The sequence below is a fragment of the Solea senegalensis genome, linkage group LG6 (assembly GCF_019176455.1).
Source record: "Solea senegalensis isolate Sse05_10M linkage group LG6, IFAPA_SoseM_1, whole genome shotgun sequence".
Classification (NCBI taxonomy): domain Eukaryota; kingdom Metazoa; phylum Chordata; class Actinopteri; order Pleuronectiformes; family Soleidae; genus Solea; species Solea senegalensis.
The window spans coordinates 22,938,811-22,957,866 of record NC_058026.1 but is presented as its reverse complement, the minus strand read 5'-3'; the positions used below and the strand labels follow the sequence as shown (position 1 = coordinate 22,957,866).

Here is a 19,056-nt window from a genome sequence, read left to right as displayed (position 1 = left end):
AGAGACTTGCGGTCAAAATCTCACCTTTGAGAGAATGCTTTGCATGTGCTTTGCCGCTCTTCTTCCAGTTTTGATCTTTGGTGAAGAGTTTGTTGTGCTCGTCCAATGCTGAGATGTGAGGCGAGAGGACACTCTCAGAGATAGGGACACAGATATCTGACGGCAGAAAAAGAAGAGGAAGAGTTGAAACCAAACATCGCAGACACAAAAAAGGACTCTCTGTGATGGTGCTGTGGAAATACTATGTGTTAGTTTTGAGCACTGAAAACCTATGGGCATCAATTTGACACAGTTCAACCTTAGCTCAGGTTCCTGTCTAAAAGCATGTGTTGGGCATTATTTAAATATGTTAGCTCCTTCACTAAGTCTCTGGGCAAAACTGTTTGTTCAGTGATCTGGAACAAGTCACCATTTCCAGATAATTTACATTAAGACAAGAACTTAACTCAATCTATGTGTGTGTGTGTGCGTGTGTGTGTATACGTACAGTTGCTGCAGCGGTTTCCAGGGCAGCACATGGCGTCGCGATGGCAGCGCTTCTTCCTCCTGCGGCAGGTGAGGCAGCGGGAGGGGGCGTGCTGAGGACTGTGGCAGTAGCTGCCCACAGAGCATTCCTTATCATTACTGCACGGATACACCTGCTGAGGAAAAGATGCTTTTATACTTCTGGGAATAAGACACAGCGCAGCACATATTCAATCTTCACAAAAGGTGCGATCAGGAGATCAGAAGAAACTTGAGTGCGATGTTGGTGTTAGTGTGGCTACCATTTGACATGCATGAGTATGAACGCGCGAGTAAATGGGTGAAGAGTAGATGTGAGAAATTGTTTAGATTTTAATCTGTAGTGTAATTCTTTCACATGGCAGAACCTTTCTCATGTTTCTGCTTCAAATGGAAAATGACTTTGACGCCACTACATTATCAGATGACTCTGCTGTAAAAAGCACACAAAGAAACGCACGGCAAACACAAGAGTAGCATATTCATCCTGTAGATTTACCACGGTTGCAAAGTTATACCTGTTAATGATACATCGCCATTCATTCAGGGATTTTGAGCGACTCTTCATGTTTTAAATCTTACATTTTACTTCACGTGCACTTCATGTGCATCAACCTGAAAATAAATGCTTTTATACATGCATGCGGCCGCTTTAAGACATGTTTTCCTAAGGAAATGAGGAACACAAAAAACAGAATTTATTACTTCATCGTCAGCAGTTACTAGACTTGCATGAGTTAAGACATTTCCTCTCATAATTTAAGTCCAGTTGACCTGAAGGAACACCCTCTGCATGTCCAGATACTGAAGACAGGAGGCTGTTGTCCAACATGTCTTCTCGTGTGGTCAAAAACAATGGAGCAAACTTACTAACTAATTTACAAACTAAGAAAACCTTAATGCGTCTGCAGTCATAATTAAAGGGTTTTTGCTTGAGACATGTTCTTTACATTCCAGCGAAACCTTCAGGTATTTTCCATAAGAACAGTGAAATAACCAAACCATAATAAACAACACATACAAACAACAATACCCTGCTGCCCACAACAGTGCAGAGCACATTCAGAGCCAGGCTCATTTTTTCCATAACAAATTTGTACACCGATTGGAAGTCTTACTGGAAGCATTTTTTGAATATAATTCCTTGCACATGCAAATCCTGTTGCTATTAGACTTGGAGCAGGAGCAAAGAAGCTTGACATTAATTGTGTCACAAATCAAATGAGCTCTTCAGACAAATGAAATAAAGTCATGAATTAACACTGGACGGGTGAAGGATGAGGGACATCTTGGAGGGAAGCACTAATAATCTGACTGGGGTCACGGTAAAGGTCAGGAGACAGTGTTCTTCCAACTGTTGAGCATCTTTATCTCATTTTACGTCTTTCAGTTTGGGGCACATTATTAAAAGCGAAGGACTAAGTTGTCAGACATTTGAAAAACACAACACCGAGCCAGATAGGCAGACGTATACGACAATGAGCAGGATATGGATTGTGACTGAGTGAATTATGTCCAGTATAGGCTGACATTAGAACAACATGTTTGGCTGGCACACCACCACACGCACCACAACCACATTCAGCTGGCACTGCACTGACAGATCTGATTTAGTGTGGTTTACCACTGACAAACATGGAACACTAAACATATGAATGAACATGAAAGAGGTTTAAATCAGGGTAAAAAATCATTACGGCCACAATAAATAGCTAACTTGATTTGGGGTATAAAGGTCAGCGGAGATGGAACGCCGTGCCCAAAAGAACAGGCGTCACTCCAGACATGAACGCAAACCACATGTTGGAATCAGCGCTCAAATATCGCATATCACATTGGGCACATTAGAAGCTGTTGCTCGATGTCCTTGTGCTTCAGACAGTGAACAAGATTAGACATTTGGATCGATGCCATGCTGACTTTCTCAGGCTGGAAACACATGGAGACAATGATACAGCCATAGAAAAGTGAGCAGGAATATTACGCTGAACGTTCATCCATCATTATGTCAGATTCCCACGATCCAGATGCTTAACGTGTTGATGGAAGTAACAAAGCCATGATTTTCTTTTCTCTAATATTTCTTAGTTATTAGAACGAGAGGAACGGTTCCCAGAATATTAACAGGACTTATTTTGCAGGGGAAACAGTTACGTCATTATTAGAAGTACAGGTGAGTCTGTAAAAACACTTTATATCTTTTGTAGTTTTATAGGACTTTGGTCAAAAATAAAAGTGTATTAATAATAAAGTGTTGATCACGTTTGTAAGGATGCGTTTCCTTGACATTAACACTCTGAAAGAAATAGTTTACCATTATGGGGAAAAACCTTTTTGTATCTACATGTGGACAGTATGTGAATCAGTGAAAGCTGCGGCCAGGAAGGATTGTTTTAGCTTAGCATGACAACTATAAGCAGAGTGGGAAAATTAGCCTTGACCTCATTTCCAAAAATCCAACCTTCCAACACATCTGCAGTTCATTCTTTAAGGTGATGTTTCACATTTGTGTCAGTCCCTAAATAATTACAAACACAAAACTGCAAGTGACTATAAATCTGAGGAATCTGTGGAAATTGTACATGTCTGGTTGTGTATTGATAAAAATGAAGAAAAGCTGCTCCATGTGAATTAGCTTTAGAGGTTCTTGTAGGTTTATTTTAGAAGTTTGCAGAGACGACCAGCTGAGGCAGATGGCTGCTCTCCGAGTCTGGTTCACGCTAGAGACTTCTAAAGTTTTCTTTTCTCTCTCTCCACGCTCATGGTGGGTTTCTCTTAATAGTATAGTACGGTCTTGAACATATGACAATGCATGTTGTATACAAATGAAATTCAGTTCAACTGTTTAATCCTCTGTTTTTAAACTCATTCGATAAATAACTAAGTGCGGTGAGATGTATTTGTCAGGCAACTGTTCCCAGAAATAATGTGTGATTTTCTGTTTCAACGTCAATGGTTCTATCAGGAGAATATCATACCAGTGGTGTAATCACAGCCGAGGAGGGAAAAATGCTGGAAATTTAGCCTGAGAGTAGATCAAGAGGCAGGATATCACCCCCACCCTTCACCCCCGTACATAAATAATGTGTTGTTATCTGCATTAGATGACAAATGACCTTGGCCACGTGCAGTAGTACTTCATACTACCGTACTCTGATCCCTATCTCCCTTTCTTGGCCAGCCGATGATTTGGATGGATTACAGCGCTCGTTGCGCGGGGCGGGTGGGGTGTGGAGGCAGAACGGCGCTCACCTCTTCCATCACGGCTCAAACCGCACGACAGCTCTTTGAAACCCAATGATACAAGGCTGACCCCCAAATCACGGCGGATAATCTCGCCTTATCGTGTCATGTTTTAAAATGGCTCATTCGCAACTTCTGAGAGACAGGGCTTCATTTAGATGCATCCCATTCATCTCCCATCTTCTTCTTTTTTTTTTCTGTTGCTCCCTTATTTTTTCCCCCGAGACAGCTTTCACACATAAAAGCACGGCTTTGTATCCTGTGCAGGAAGTGGGCTTGAGAGCTGTGTACTCTGCAGCCTCCCTTGGTATGCTGGTGAGACGATAAAGGCAGAGACAGACAGACAGTCATAAGGGAAGCCCCCGGCCCTGTCTCGTGCTGCTGTCGTGCTGGTAAAGCACCGTGACTTTGAAGAGGGAACTTAAATGTGCGGGAGCAACAATCTACAAGGGATTTACTACAGGATATACGGGACTTTGAACCCTCCCCTGCTCCCAGGATCCCTTATTTACCTCAGTCATTCCAATGTGCTGATATCATTCCATAGAAGCACCCTATAATGTATAAAAATAACTAAGAATGCCTTTATCTGCATAGTTGGAGTCTGAGGGTTTAAAATATTTTAAAAAACGGAATGCTCTGCAAATTATTGACTTGTTTCTCATTTTACAGAGAGTTTCAAAGGTCCTTCAGCATCACTAAAGCATCCGGGGAATAGTCAGCTGAGAACAGTCAGGAGCGAGTCTGTGGAGAAAGTTGTACTTTCCATGTGATTGGAAAAACATTTTTTTTTTTTTTGTTGTTTTTTTGTTTGACGTACAAGAAAAGCCCATGTGCCACATTTGGATGGGTGAAGCGCTCGCGGCGGTGAAAAGGTCCACTGTCAAGCGTCATTACAGCTGGAAACATGATAAACTGGATGAGTGCAAGGACAAATATACTTGGATAAAGCCTGAGTTTGTGTGCCCAATAAACAGCAAGACCACATTTTGGCAGAAACACTGATAACGCAGGCAGGTTTTAACAAGGTAATAACTAAGACATTGAAACTTCATTCAAAAAAGGAGAATTCAGTGTCTTTTCATATTGTTTGCTTACAGTTTTCTTTCCTGTTTTAAGTGTACATTTTACATTTGCACTACTTTTATATATATTTATATACATATACACTTATTTATTTTTTCTTGAGACATAGTTTACAGTAACTACCTCACAATTCAATGCTGTGTTGTTGGTTTTTCCGGTTGCCAAGCAAGGAAATTTGGTTGCCAGTTTCACTGGTGTGTCTTCTGTGCAATGACAATAAAAGGAAGTCTAAGTCTTGAGTATTGCCGCCGTGGAACCGCCGCACCAGACAAAGTCAGGATGTTCCGTAGTGACAGTTTGTGTCCGTGGCACAAGATTCTCTCACTGGCCTGTGATGAAACGACAGACGTTTGTGTGTGACTTTACCATACGTGACTCGACCGCAAGTTATATGCGCTAAAATCTGCTGCGTCATCATCCGACATTAAACCTGTCTGCCTTCATCATCAAATATTCACGTTCACGTCGAAGAGAACCCACAATGACAGATATTTCTATCCTATCAATTACACTGCAAAAAGAAGTATTTAACATTTAAAAGATGCTTTCAAAACGTCTTGTGACCTCCTTAATCATTTCCGTACAGCCTGAGTAAAACAACAGAACATCTCCTGTCTTTCCTTGATTTTGCCTTTAGACTAAAAGCAAAATTTTGTCGCACATCCATGTGTCGTGATTGCACTTGACCCTCAAGTGAGAGATCAAGCACGTAACGTGAAACTGTGAATGGTGTTAATGAGCGGCGGTGGCCTTACGGAGTCAAATAAACGATGTCACAGAATAAACAAACTTCATATGCCCTGAAAGCACAGACAGCCGGTGTCAGATAACATAGGGATGTGCTGCACACAAGTCACTTTTACAAACCTCGTCTTCAAACGCAGCTTGGCGTCTTTCATCACTCAAAACACATGTGTTTACGGCATGTCCCTTTGAGCGCTCGAAACCAAAGTCCTCAAAAAACGAGACCTTCCTTAAGTTAAGTATACATTCTGAGTTGATCTTATTCACCGAACATGAATGAAGACGCACAGTCGTCTGCACGTGACCGCTCTCTTCAAAGACTATCAAAATAAAGGGGAAAGCCTCTTGATGGTATGCTGCTCTGAAAGGTGTAATCCTGCAGAATGAGAGGTGCATGGATCTCCTCTCTCATTAACAGGTCCAATTACAGTAAAAGAGGTCAAACTACGAGGCTCCTAATGGCTCCAGTGCGGGGCCTTCATGGTGCCCAAGGGACCCACAGACTAGAAAGGCCGCGTGACCAGGAGACCGAGGCACAAACTGGGGCAAGCGCTAACAAGCAGTCACACCTCCTGTTGCCTTTTCTCTCTCTTTCTCAGCTCATTAGGATCACTAAACAGTTATTTTAGGTTAGAGATGAGGCAGGCAGGGCTGAGACAGGGAGAAAGGACGTGGCTGTTTTATAGTCAGCGCCCTCAGAGATTGCTTGTTAAAGTGGTGTCTGTGTGGAATTAAAGAAAGCAACTTGTTAAAAGCTGACTGATACGGCTGCTGATGTTTTACAGACGTGTAAGTGCATGAACGCAGCCGCACTGTTGGTTCCCCTGTGGGTGCAGAGGTTACAGTGGTCAGCACGGCCTGCCCGTGCGATCCTGTTTTTTTCTGGTTCCTCTCCAAGACACAACAGTGCCACCCAAGAGCGGCGGCTGTCGAGGTCTCAGAGGTTTTGGTTTTGTCGGTTTGACTTCAGTAAATTCCCAGCAGTTTTGCACCGACTAACCGCCAAGGTGAAGCCAAATCTTGACCCTGGTTTCTTAGTGATTGAGTGAACCCTTATCGCCAAGACACTGTCAGCAGCTACAGGGAATAAACGCGTATTAAGCTGTCAAATGCTTCCCATGACTGAAGGTTTTGACCAGCATTTCTAATATGATGGATAAAACCGCCAAATTGCAGCCTTGATTTCTGCTGCAGCGGTTCGTCTCCGCATGGTGGCAAGAGTTCCTCTCTCTTGATAATTTGCTCAATTTGAATGAAAGCCCCTGAAGGCAGTTTATTGGAAGATTTAGTTCAAATGAATTCTTCATTCTCCCTGTACAGCTCCCTCACACCCTGTAAGCAATGTTGCAATCTCTGACAGTGAGTTGAAAAGTGGATGGAGGGTTTTTAAAGAGAAAAAGAAAAATGACAAGTGGAGAATTATTGAGATTCTCACTTACAGATCTGGCAGGCTTAAAATCACATAGATCTGAAAACCACTGTAAACTCTCCAGAGGTATGATAATCTGCCAGCTATTCCACACCAACTACAACAAAATCAACAGCATGACAACTTGTCCATAAATCTACTTGTAAGATATTGGCACTGAAGTTTCCCATAATGCAGATGTGGAGAGATTCGGAGACATTTTGAGTTGATGCTTGCCCATTTTCCAAACTTAACACTTAGTAAGTCTCGATCGGCACTTAATCTTTTCACAAAATGCAGCGCGAATAAAAGTAGTTTGCGGTGCCGCTTTAGAGGATGAATAATCAATGCTATGTCGTTTTACGTTCAAGGCACTGACACTGGGTTTATTATGCTTCATCGATCTCCTTGAAATTGCGCTTTGACAAAATCCGCACCGCACATTTACAAGCTTGTGAAGCGAGAACGACGAGTTATCTTTGATTTGTTCTGCTCATAAACAGCGCGTGTGTGAGGAGAAGCAGAGGGTCAGTGTAGTTTGGCTGCCAGTGTCCAGCCGCACAGTAGGTTTCTTAAAAACCTCCTCGCACATATATGCATATACAGTGCAAACCCTCGTCCTGCCATAAATGGTAGTAACCATCTTCATTTGGACAGACCGCGACATTTTACTCTAATAATAGTATGGTGGTCTCTGCACACACATACTGTTTTTCCTCAGTCCATGCTTCCAAACCACTTCAGATTATTGCGATGGCAAAGATGTAAGCAGGCGTTCAAATTGAGGTCTGGCAATGTTGATTGAGGTTGAATCTCTGCACTCCACAGAGAAGAGAGAGTGGCTTTTCCATCATTTTCCTCTGCCTGAGCTGGATGTCAGAGCGCTGCTCTCAGCACAACACACTTAACAGATATCCAACACTATCAGTACTACAGCTGATGTCACAGAGGGCTGACGCGGCCAAACCCCCGACAAAACAGTGTTAAATCTGCGAGGGGGAAATGAAAAGGTGTAAGGACGGGAATAATCCGCCGTTTGACTGTCTGCTGTGGGGCATGTGATGGAGATGTGGCAGTGCCATCTGCTGCTCAGACAAACACTTGTGAGGCACCATCCCATCATCACACTCCTACATGGTCGGTAAGTGTCCAGTTAATGGTGATTCTCTTTCACACACACTTTTCAAACTTCCATCAATCCCACACCTGTGATCTTTTTGTTTTTGCAAGAATTAAATCTTTGATTTATTTATTTTCTTAATCCCACACTTGACAGTAATTTGGCACTTTGTTGGAACAGCAGGAGTTGATAATTGTGTGAGTGGATATTAAGTGGCTGGCTGGTAAGAGTATCCCTCAGAGGCCCCCACAGTAAGAATCTCATAATCCCAGCAAGCGCCTGGGCCACTTTAATGACACGAGGACCCAGACAGAAAATTACCCCAAGTGTTAACTTTTTCTCACATTTCTGTAGCCATGAGTGATTTACTGTGGAAGTGCGCGGCACTGACGGTGGCGTCAGGTCTGAGAAGCAATTAGGATTTATGAGGGGTCCGATCCCTGCAATTTCCAATAACTATTCACGCGGGAGAGTTTTTTAATTGGTCACCTCAAGAAACTACACGGGCGCAGTTTCTGAGACAATTACGCACGCTTATGTGATTTCGTGGCACACTCATAATCTGTCATGATCTTAGGAAAACTCTTTATCTGCACTTGTAGTGTGTATTATTATGATTATTATAATATTAAAGTAGATATCCTGTAATCATGTATTTAAATGACTACTTTTACTCCACCTTCATCCAATTTTTTGGCAGTGCGTAAATTCTCCATTTCTCGACAAGTAGATCATTCAAATTACCTGTGCGAGGATGTTGTGTTTCTTGGTGATGGCACTGGAGACGGCGGCGGAGCGGTTTGTGGCTGGTGTAGGTGTCTCTCCCAACAGAGCTGGCTTGATGGAGTTCGCTTTTGGGCGCGCCTCTGATACCTGAGATGCCCCCGTCCTTAGCGCAGCGACGAGAAACATCACAACACAGCATCTATTCCATGTAGAGTCGGGCATCCTCGAATAAAATACTGTTGCACCAAAAAAAAAAAAAAGATCGAATCGCTTGGAAAAAAAAGGTGAACTTTTGTTTGTCACTGAGAAGCGTGCGCCCTGGCAGCTTCCATGTGACGCGCTTGTCCGAGTGTAATAATGATGAGGCCAAGTGTCTGATGCTGGGAATCAAATATTCAAAAGAATGACTGCCATTGATAGAGTTATCTGCAGATAAATGAATAAGAGAAGCTGTTTAAATGCTGATGCTCTGAGGGTCAGAAAGAAACCTGACAAGAGGTTTCCACTCTGTCTCTGTCTATGAGTGAGCACTTAGTCCTGCAGCCGGGTGTTTTATGATCTCGGATACTTTCTTTTTATAGGATTGTAATGAGTTTGCTTCCTCCGCCCCTATTCACAACTGACAAAGAATGAAACTGATCTGTGTGCGGCACTGCTGCTTGCGCATTGTCGTCTCGACACCGGCACCAGGAGCCCCGTTGGGAAAAAGCTATAAAATTATACACTGTGTATTTTAACTGGGCGTTTGACCCTTTTTTTTAACAGCGTGGAGCTGGGACGCATATAGGAAATATGCGGGTCCACTAAGAGAGAGTTAAAGAGGTGTTTGTATTTAAAGTTAAACATTTTCCACGCAGTCACCAGTTTGTGCGCAAATACATGTAAAATCCATAAATTACATAATTCAATGTCCATTTAAGCAGCATTTCAGAATGTTTTTTATATATATTTAAATAAAACAATATCTGATAACCACTGTGTTCCCTGGAGGCGTCCCTCATGATGGCAATATGATAAAGTTAGTGATATACTATTATAGAAGCTCCTTTGTTTGATTGTTAAAGCTATATTCATGTTGGTTAGCTGATAATACCTGTGGAGGTACAATGAAGTCTTTCATTTTCAGCCAAGAAAAGCCCATGATTTGTGGAAGAATAAAGTGTTCAGTGCAGGGATAACAGTCCTGCCTCATTCATTCTGGTGATTTTATCAGTTTTTCAACTGCACATGTGAGTAAATATTGTTGGTCACCATGCATGTATACACTGTGAGATGATGTAATCGTTGTATATTTACAGTAAGGGACTGTAAACATTACATAAAGTCTCTCAGTGCAAAAAGCCATTCACTAAAACCGTCTTTCCCACAATGCCTCTGCACCTAATAGTGCTTTAGTTTTCACACACGTTAGAACAATCTATTCAAAGCTGGAAGCTCGGCTGGGCTGGGATGAAACCAATATACCGGTAAAGGCTTCTGACCTCAAAAGCGATCCATCATAGGCTCCAATTCAAAGTGTCAAGTTCTTTTGTTTGAGACAATAGACAACCAACTGAAATGGGGAGTGGGAGGAAGTATTGGACTTGTTTGATGTAACTGTATATGCTTAGAGGTGATACTACCTCTGTCACCCGAGTGCTCAGTGATTTAGCCTGAAAGACTGGCATGCAGACAGTTGCTTTCAGCAGATACACATTCCTAACATTAACATTTTTAGTTGTCAGCATTACTACTTAACGTGTTGGCAAAAACAATCAAATGAATAAATACATAAAGACAGAGAGAGGGAGTGTGGAGTCAAGTGTGTGGAATAAGTCAGCCAGTGAACTATATTGTTTTAGTTTTATTCATTTTCATTTTTAAATTCGCCTGATCTGGTCTTCTTCTTCATCTTCATCTTATTATTATTATTATCTTCCTCTGATTCTTCCTTAAATATGGATTTGTAATAATTTACCGATCGTTAATTCTCTTGAATTTCCCTGATAATAACCTGTTACTTGTATATGTTCATATGTCCGTTTCTTTCATGTAGAGGCCTAAGAACACGTGTCTGGTCATTATTCTCATGACAATAATAGTGGTGTATTGATTTATTTTGGTTGCACAGTCTCAGAAGGAAGCCTGACAGAACAAGTACATGTCTCATATTATGTAAGCCATAACGATTGATAACACATCACACATTTACTGCAGCTCTGTACAAACACATGAAAAGTGTTTATCAGTAAAGCTTCCTTAGCGATACCTTGTTCATCAAAAATGTATTGATTATGTCATAACAGAAGTTTAAAAGAAGGCGTGAACATCCTTTGACTTACAGGGGATTGTTGACGCACCCAACATCTGGACGAAGAAAGCACAACCTTGCCACCTCGCCATTTTTTCCAATATCAAATCTCCACCCTTGCACCATTTCACCTTAATTCTTTCATATGCGACTTTTAAACCAGTCATTTCCTTCCCTATTTCCCCATTTTGTCCTCTACCTCCTTCTTTTGTCTTTTATCATTCGATTTTCTCTCCTTCTTCCCAAACTCATCCTTTCATGGCTCGCAGCAGAAACATTGATGAATAGGTTTCATGCCAGATGACACCCAGCTGGGCTTTGTCTGTCTTCAATGCTGCTGATTAAGCAGCTGGTGAAAGTGGCTCATATAGTGCACCAGAGATCCAGAGAAAAGAGGAATGGTGCTGGACGCAGCATCTCAAACACATTCATCAGTTTAATGCATACAGGCAGAAAAGCAGAGACACTTAAAATGACATACTGATGAAACTCCGGAGGGCAAAAGCCAGCATGTCAAAGCTCTGGTGCTGATAAATGTGTAGATGTCCAGAGGAACCACAGCAGATGAGATGAGACAGGTCTGAATAACAGATGATAAAGTATCCTGACGGGGGGAAGGGGACAGAGTTTTTTTGAACAGCAGAGCCTCTGGTGCCTTACATGAAGTTTCTGCATGTGGTAACTCTATACAGAAGTTTGTAAGGATGACATCGAGAGCACACCCGTGGTGCTTTGTGACAATTTTCAACACAGTAGTTTAACTAAGAGCTTTGAGGATGTCACAAATTTGAGTTTTTTTCTGTGGGGAAAGAGGGGGAGGGAAAGGGAGGGGGGGGGTACAGGAAGCGATTTCTTCACAGCTTGGATTCACAGCAACGCAGAGTAAAGCACCTGGGCCAAGAGCTGTGATTGTTTTCTTGGCACGCGACGTAGGAAAGAGTTCGCTATGGGATTATCCTGCGTTCTGACATGCAATCATGATCCCGGCCTCCACTCTGTAATCACATTTTGACCACTATTAAGTAGCATTAATACTGTGACGACACAACTGTTGTCGAGTCTGAGACGCTGAAAAATCCAAACCATCTGTAAAATAATATCGGAGAAAATCCAAATATCGGTTTACATGACAACAGAACAAGCACTGTTTCGTGTCATTTTTAGAGTGCCTTATTACAACATACTGTAGAGTACATTACCTCTGAGGATATGGAATATTATTTAGAGAAAGTCCCATAATACATACTGTAAGCAAGCACTTTGGGACAGTGGAGCTGAAAAAACTCCCTTTTAATGGGAAGAAACATCTCACATTAAACAGACTCAGGGTAGGCGGCCATCTGCCTTGACCAGTTGAGTTAAGGGGAAAGTAATGTGGAAAAGAGGTGGAGGGGAAGTAAGACGGAGAGAAAAGTGTGACGAAGACCAGTCAGAGTGATGTGCAGTTTGTTTGTGAAGGGACGATGAAAGTCACATCAAGGCAGATGTCAAATGGATAACGAGAGCATCACTTGCAAGTGACTCATAACTGGAAAGTGACACACAGAAACAGATTGACCAATACTTGACCTCCATAGACCGCAAGCTCAATAGGAGCAGCCGAAGAGGTGAATAGAGGTCAATGAGATCCCGTCTGACCATTCCCGATGTCCACCGATGTTACAGTGAATAACTTTCATACTTTACGTCTAAGAAGTTTGTTAATTTTCTTCACACTGATATCTTCTTGCCGACTTCAAAACCTGGTTTAAGGGATAAACAAATGTATGTGATGTTCATGAAGCAGTAGTCTCTAGCCATAACATCCTACATGCTTCATTAATTTGCTAATACAACTCTTGGATTAGGATTAAAGCGATCGTGGCTTGATCCCTCTATTGAAGTCACGGCGTCTTTAGGCGGTTTGACTGTGAGAGTGGCTTTTATTAATGGATTACATAGTCCAGAACTCATCTCACTCTCCTGGTTGACCACCCGCAGCTACACATCAGTGCAGCACATCAGTCAGGCCACCCGAAGTCTGCTTTTGATTCAGGGTTGCTCAGATTTGTGGGTGTTTATGTTCTGTGCAGAGTACGGGGTTCCCCACAGTTTAGACCCAGCAACATGTCTGCAAATCACTGTTTGGTTGGTGTGGTGGAGCTCAATGAAAGGCTGTCTCACTGACTCTGACATGACTCACACAGAACATGCATATGGGCTACACCCACACTAGATGAAACAAATGATCCAAGAGACGGCGTCTCACTTCTTTAGCGGATCAGTGCCGCAGTGTGCTGCAGATGTGAGCAAGTGGCCTGATGACGCAGGTCATACAGCAGGTGGCTAACTATTAGAGCGACTGGCCAAGAGGAAACGGGTCGAGTTCCAGAAAATTAAGTACTTGGACGTCAATAGGAAAACATATTTAGTGGGAGTTGCTTTGATTGTAAATTGCGAAGACAATTCTCCTTTTTATTACCATGATATTAGAGAATGACAGAAGCTACATCCAATCTTTTTTTGTTTTTGTTTTTCTCTATTGGTTTTTTTTAAGAGCTCTGGGTCGTTTGTTTTTAAGACTCTTCATCTCTTTCCAAATACCTTAAAAAACGATTGTTATACATATGTTTATAATAAGGGGTGGGTGTTGTGACAAATACCAAAACTAGTCATTTGAGTGTAACTCATTCCCAAAAGCTTGTCTTTGATATTGTGAAGCCATAAAGACTGATCCATTACAAACACTCTTAACAAAGAGATACTTTTACTCCTTAAAGAGGCTGTATGAGGCTGAACGTCATGAAATGTCATCAGAGATTAAGGAAACATGTTAATTTGAAATACTTTATTCACTATTTACATTTTTACATTTTGTGGGCTGCAAAATCTCCTTATGTTTCAAATTGGGGGTTTAGGACTATTGCACTGCCCAATGCCACACAACCAATAACATAGTTTGTTGCATTTTGACACTGAGGATTCCAGCAGAGTTACTCGTTATGCTGAACGTTACCAGTTCTAAAAAGCCTCACTATCCCTCCCATAACGTCTAGACCAAAGGAGAAGATAAACAAGGGTCTGCAGTGGAGATGTGTTAAATGTTACCGGATGAAAGCATAGAGGAAGTTGAAGTCAGATAGGCCAGTGTAGACAATTAAATGTAGATAATTTATCTAGGGCTGGAGCAACTAAAGTACCAGGTACTATATCTATATAGTGGAAAAGTGTCATTACACTTGTTCTCTATTTCTCCCTCCCTCTCTCTCTCTCTCACACACACACACCATACATTATATTATATTATATTATATTATATTATATTATATTATATTATATACATACATATCAAATGTATATAATGTTTTTACAGCCCATTATTGTTGCCTGCTCTCATCATTATCAGACTTATTTACTTTCAAATTGCTGACATGCAAAAATAAATAAAACATGGTGTAATAGGTCAATGTGTGTGTGTTAGGGTTTCCATGTCCAAAAGTTTGCCAAAGTGTTGATAGTGTTGACAAAAGTTCACCTCGTATGAGTATGAGGATTTAGCAGTCTGGTCTGGTACTGAAAATTGTTTAATGTGGGATAGAATTACAACAACCAGCCATGTCTCAATATCTGAGTATTGTTGAGATACACTCACTCTCACTCATCTTCTACCACTTAATCCTCCACATGAGGGTCGTGGGAGGTACTGGTGCCAATCCCGGCTCACATAGGGCAAAAGGTGGAGTATGCCCTGGACAGGTCGCCAGTCAACCATCCACTCGTTCACTGAAAAATCGTATCCAGCTCTCTGATCAGAGCACAGATTCAAGTATTTGGTTCATATGAGAGAGTTGAACCAAAGGCAGCCTCTACATCTCTGAAATGGGATTTGATCACATTTATTTTCCAACGTTCTGGTTTTTTAGATTGCTTTGCAGCATAGGCAGTTGACACCGGTAAAGCAACCTTTTCCTCGAACCCTCCATGGAATTATTATTCATTAACACCCTAATGAATAACTTGAATTAATAGTACATTACACACATAACATATAGCTGTAATCCCTGTGTGCTTAGTGGTAGTTAGCGAGGTAATTATTTTGTCATTAGTCGAGTGTAATTTCTGATTAGATAATCTCTGCCACGTGTGCCTGTACATTCACGAATGAACAAATGTCATTTGTTACACTTGAACCAACAGAAAAGAGCTGAGCAATTTTAGATATTCACTTCTGTGGCTATAGTCGTTTTTGGATCAGTGGAGCTGAAGCTGAGCTGCTTCCTCTGAAATAATCCATTGTTCCCGTCTTGCCCACTTTACATACTGTACACATCCTGTGGCTCTGATATACATCATTACTAACTTTAATCAAAAGTCCAGCGCCGTTTCATAACTTCTTTCAACTGCACATTCCCAGAAGATGAACTTGAGGCTGCCGTGAGTAGCAGGCACCAGCTCTGAGGACATGTTGCTCAGCAGATAATTGTTTGTACCCTCTTGTTTCTCAGGAAGATGGATGAGGCCATTTCTGAAGAGTTGCTTGTTTAGTTGGGAGCATGAATGCAGCCTGTTTCTGTCTTTAACTGACTCACTTACTTAAATCGATAACAGTGACCCTTCTCTGGCAGAATGCTGACCACATGAAAGACAGCGGGGCTCTGGTAATCAAGGACCCCGAGGACCATTCCTGCCTTTAAATCAAATGATGCCTCCTTTGCCTTTGGTGCTGGGTGACACACACACATGCACTGTCACTGCTGCTGCAGTTTTTTTTAGATGTGGCTGCCTGAAGTTTCAGACAGTGCAGACAATTGGTGCAGGAGAGAAAAGGCGGTTTGGGAATTCCGTGGTCTCATGATCAAATGCAAGGACACATACCACAGAATATTGGAGTTCAGATATCGCATAGAATTTGGCACCCGGTTCATTCTTTGACCCTGAGTTCAAAGCAGCATTACACGGAGACTTACATTTAGCTGTTGGTTCTGAGGTCGACACTTAAAAAAAAAAAGAACATTTCAGCCTGTGTTTTCGATGAGCATAAACCATGAATAACAGGGACCAGGTACATATTCAGCAGAGCAGCAAGCATCAGTGCCAGAATGTGCAAGCTTGTGGTTCACTATCCAAATGAGATTTATGATGTGCCTGACCAATATAAGCTATAAATACCACGTTCCCATGATAAACTGGGATTTTCCAAGTATTCCACTGAATCAATATGGTAAACCAGAAAATTAGATAATACCATGTGTGGGATTTTAATACCATACTTACAGCCCGACAGTGAATGGACGGCACAGATAAGTGTAAGCTTAATTACTAAGATCACCATGACGAGTGTTGATTAGTTGTGACAGTAATAGTGATTTAATTGAAACCAGCCTCAGCCACACTGATGTGAGGCTGGTGGTGTACACATGCTATGTCTGTCTCACGCATCCACTCAGCAGTTTCACCCTAAAGCACTACTTTAAAAAGTCTGCAGTGATTATGGTCGCGTAGGATTTTTGGTCGGTACCACACAGACCTGTGTGAGTGTGTCCAGTGTTTTTAGGTTTTGATGGACTGTGGCCAAGTTAACACATTTGAACAGAAGTGCTATACATTGTGCTGTAGAGATGGAAACGCTATATGCACACTCATACTCATACAATTAGACACGCTTCAGCAGAGTCTCAAGCTGTCTAAGCTTGTTTCCCTTAAGCAGATTTTAAAATTCTTTTAGAGTCACTGGAGAGGGCATCTTTGTGTTTATTCACTTGACACTTTGCACATTTCCTATATTGTCGTGTTATCCGTCCCCCCCGTGTCTCAAGGGGAGAACCTGTATAAATAAAGGTTAAATAACCGAAAAAAAAGATGATGCAGAATTTACAGTTCTTGCACTTCACCACTGCATTTAGATTAAAACAGTTCCTCAATGCTAAAATATCACAATTTACAATCATTTACAGTTCCCTTTTCCTGAGCTTGTATTATATGTATTCATTCATTCTTTTATCAACATAAAAAGTTATGCCCTTTGGTGTCAGGAAGACAGTATACAATGGGTTTCAGTGACACCAATGAAAGTAACCTAGAACTTAAACTTCTTCTGCTTCTTATTGTTTCCAGTGATCCACATATTTGATTTGGCAAAGATGTTATACCTTCCTGATGCAACTCTTCCCATTTATCCGGACTTGGGACTGGCACCATAAGTACATTGGATGGCTGGGTTAACCTGGAGCATACAAGCATCATCAAAAAATGTAGGTTATATCAGCTTTAAGTTTTATAAATTAAAATTGTTGACAGCTAAATGCTGAAAATGAAAAAATCCTGAAATATTTCAATTTTTAGTAAAGACATCTGTGAGAATACAACCATTTTTGAGCAGATTTGACATTGTAATCAGCTCAAAATGCCTTTGAACCCTGACCACAGTTCTCATTTCCTGAGAAATACTGACAATGCAATGTAATCAATGTCTCTGTTATTTGTGACTCTTCAAATGGTGAGTTCCCTCTGGCTTTAAAGGGACTTCAGATCTGCCCATCCTAAAAGGTTCTTCTTTGTTGTTCCTGCGAGCAGATGGGGTGACATCATTTTTCTGTGATCACTCGCTATCAGTGTGACTGTGTAGTGGATTGAATGTCTGCCACACAATGCTCCATTGTCCCCAAACCTATGATGTTGCTGTGCAGTCACGTAGGTTTATTTACACATTTAAAACGCAGACTACGCTGTGATTCCCTTTAATCATTTAATCTCTGCTCTGCACTTTATAGGCTTTTATTTAAAGACGTTCGTTAAAATACGTGTTAAATAGCTTCTATATTCTAACAGCTATCACTGGCCCAGAGTGTTTGTTGAGTGCCATGGATCTCTGGAGATTAATGAGAGATTTGTTTCAGGAGCCATAACTCCACAAAAGGACATCCCTATCTGCCTTATGCTTGTCAGTAAAGGACAGGGGGCGGGGGGGTATTAATGGAAGCAGCTGACAGGAAGTTTACCAAAAGTTAGCCAATCGTTACTGACACCAGCTTTAATTTAACTCAGCAATGAAACAATTACACCCTCCCTCTGTATGTCCTTCAGATGAATTCTCTCCTGCAATAACAGCTACTTGACCAAAAGAGAATTCAGAACATCTGCTAAATTACTGTCAATAAGGGGAAGTAGTTTGTTTAAGGCTGTTGCTTTGAAAAGAACGTTGGAATGTGTTTTGTTGTTGTCGTTGTTGCTGTTACGTCAGAAAGAGTGACAAAAAAAGTCAATATTTCAAATGAAGCCAAATAGATAGATAGATAGATAGATAGATAGATAGATAGATAGATCTTATTATATTGGTTAAAACCAGTACAGTGCTTTATGAAGCAGCTCTTGCGAGGGTTGTGTCATTTCCTGGAGTGTGGTTGGTATAAAGAGACCAAATTTAATTTAAAAAGAGGTGTCAGAGAGAAAAATACCAGACACTTCAAATCAATACCACCAGTCACCACAATACCACTAATGTCTGTGACTTCTCGTTTTACTCAGCTGTCACTCACACGTGTTGGCCAGCGCTGGAATATTTTTTGGTTTGGAAAAGTGTTACGGTATTGTCGCTCCTGGAGGCTAAACTCTTGGACCGTGGATGCGTCGTAAAGGGATCAATCATCACTGGACGACAAGGATTCTTGGTCGCAGATGAACAAACTGTGCCAGCACTCAGTCGACACCAACAACCCAGCAATTTCAAGAAGAAAATAGTTTAGCACAGATTTACTCTGGCCGCAACATCCTGCTTTGTAGCTGACATGCTACATCGCTATGTAAATAAAATCTTGTTTTCCCCATAAATCAGAGACGATGGTTGACACACGTGACACGAAACATAGTTAAAAGATAATTCTGATTGGAACTGCTCATGGTCATAGCTCTTCGGGCAGAAATAGTCTTAAAGGTCCAGTGTAATGTTTTGTGGGGTTT

At 41.5% G+C, this 19,056-nt stretch overlaps 1 protein-coding gene and 1 long non-coding RNA gene across 3 annotated transcripts in view; one reads left to right on the top strand and one right to left on the bottom strand.

The window, feature by feature from the left end:
• The window catches only part of dkk2 (dickkopf WNT signaling pathway inhibitor 2), a 12,346-nt gene extending 3,261 nt beyond the window's left edge, over positions 1-9,085 (bottom strand). Inside the window, exons 1-3 of one of the 2 annotated variants that reach the window (XM_044029239.1) lie at positions 8,850-9,085; positions 488-641; positions 25-156 (exon numbers count right to left, since the gene is read on the bottom strand). In XM_044029239.1, coding sequence (XP_043885174.1) covers positions 25-156; positions 488-641; positions 8,850-9,053 — 490 coding nt within the window. In that variant the 5' untranslated portion in view covers positions 9,054-9,085. The remainder of the gene's footprint in view (positions 1-24; positions 157-487; positions 642-8,849) is intronic. The other variant, XM_044029240.1, reaches the window with a different exon arrangement.
• LOC122771586 lies at positions 7,850-19,056 on the top strand. The gene is made up of 3 exons (XR_006360624.1): positions 7,850-8,126; positions 17,215-17,351; positions 18,625-19,056. It is a non-coding gene; the product is annotated as an uncharacterized LOC122771586 (long non-coding RNA).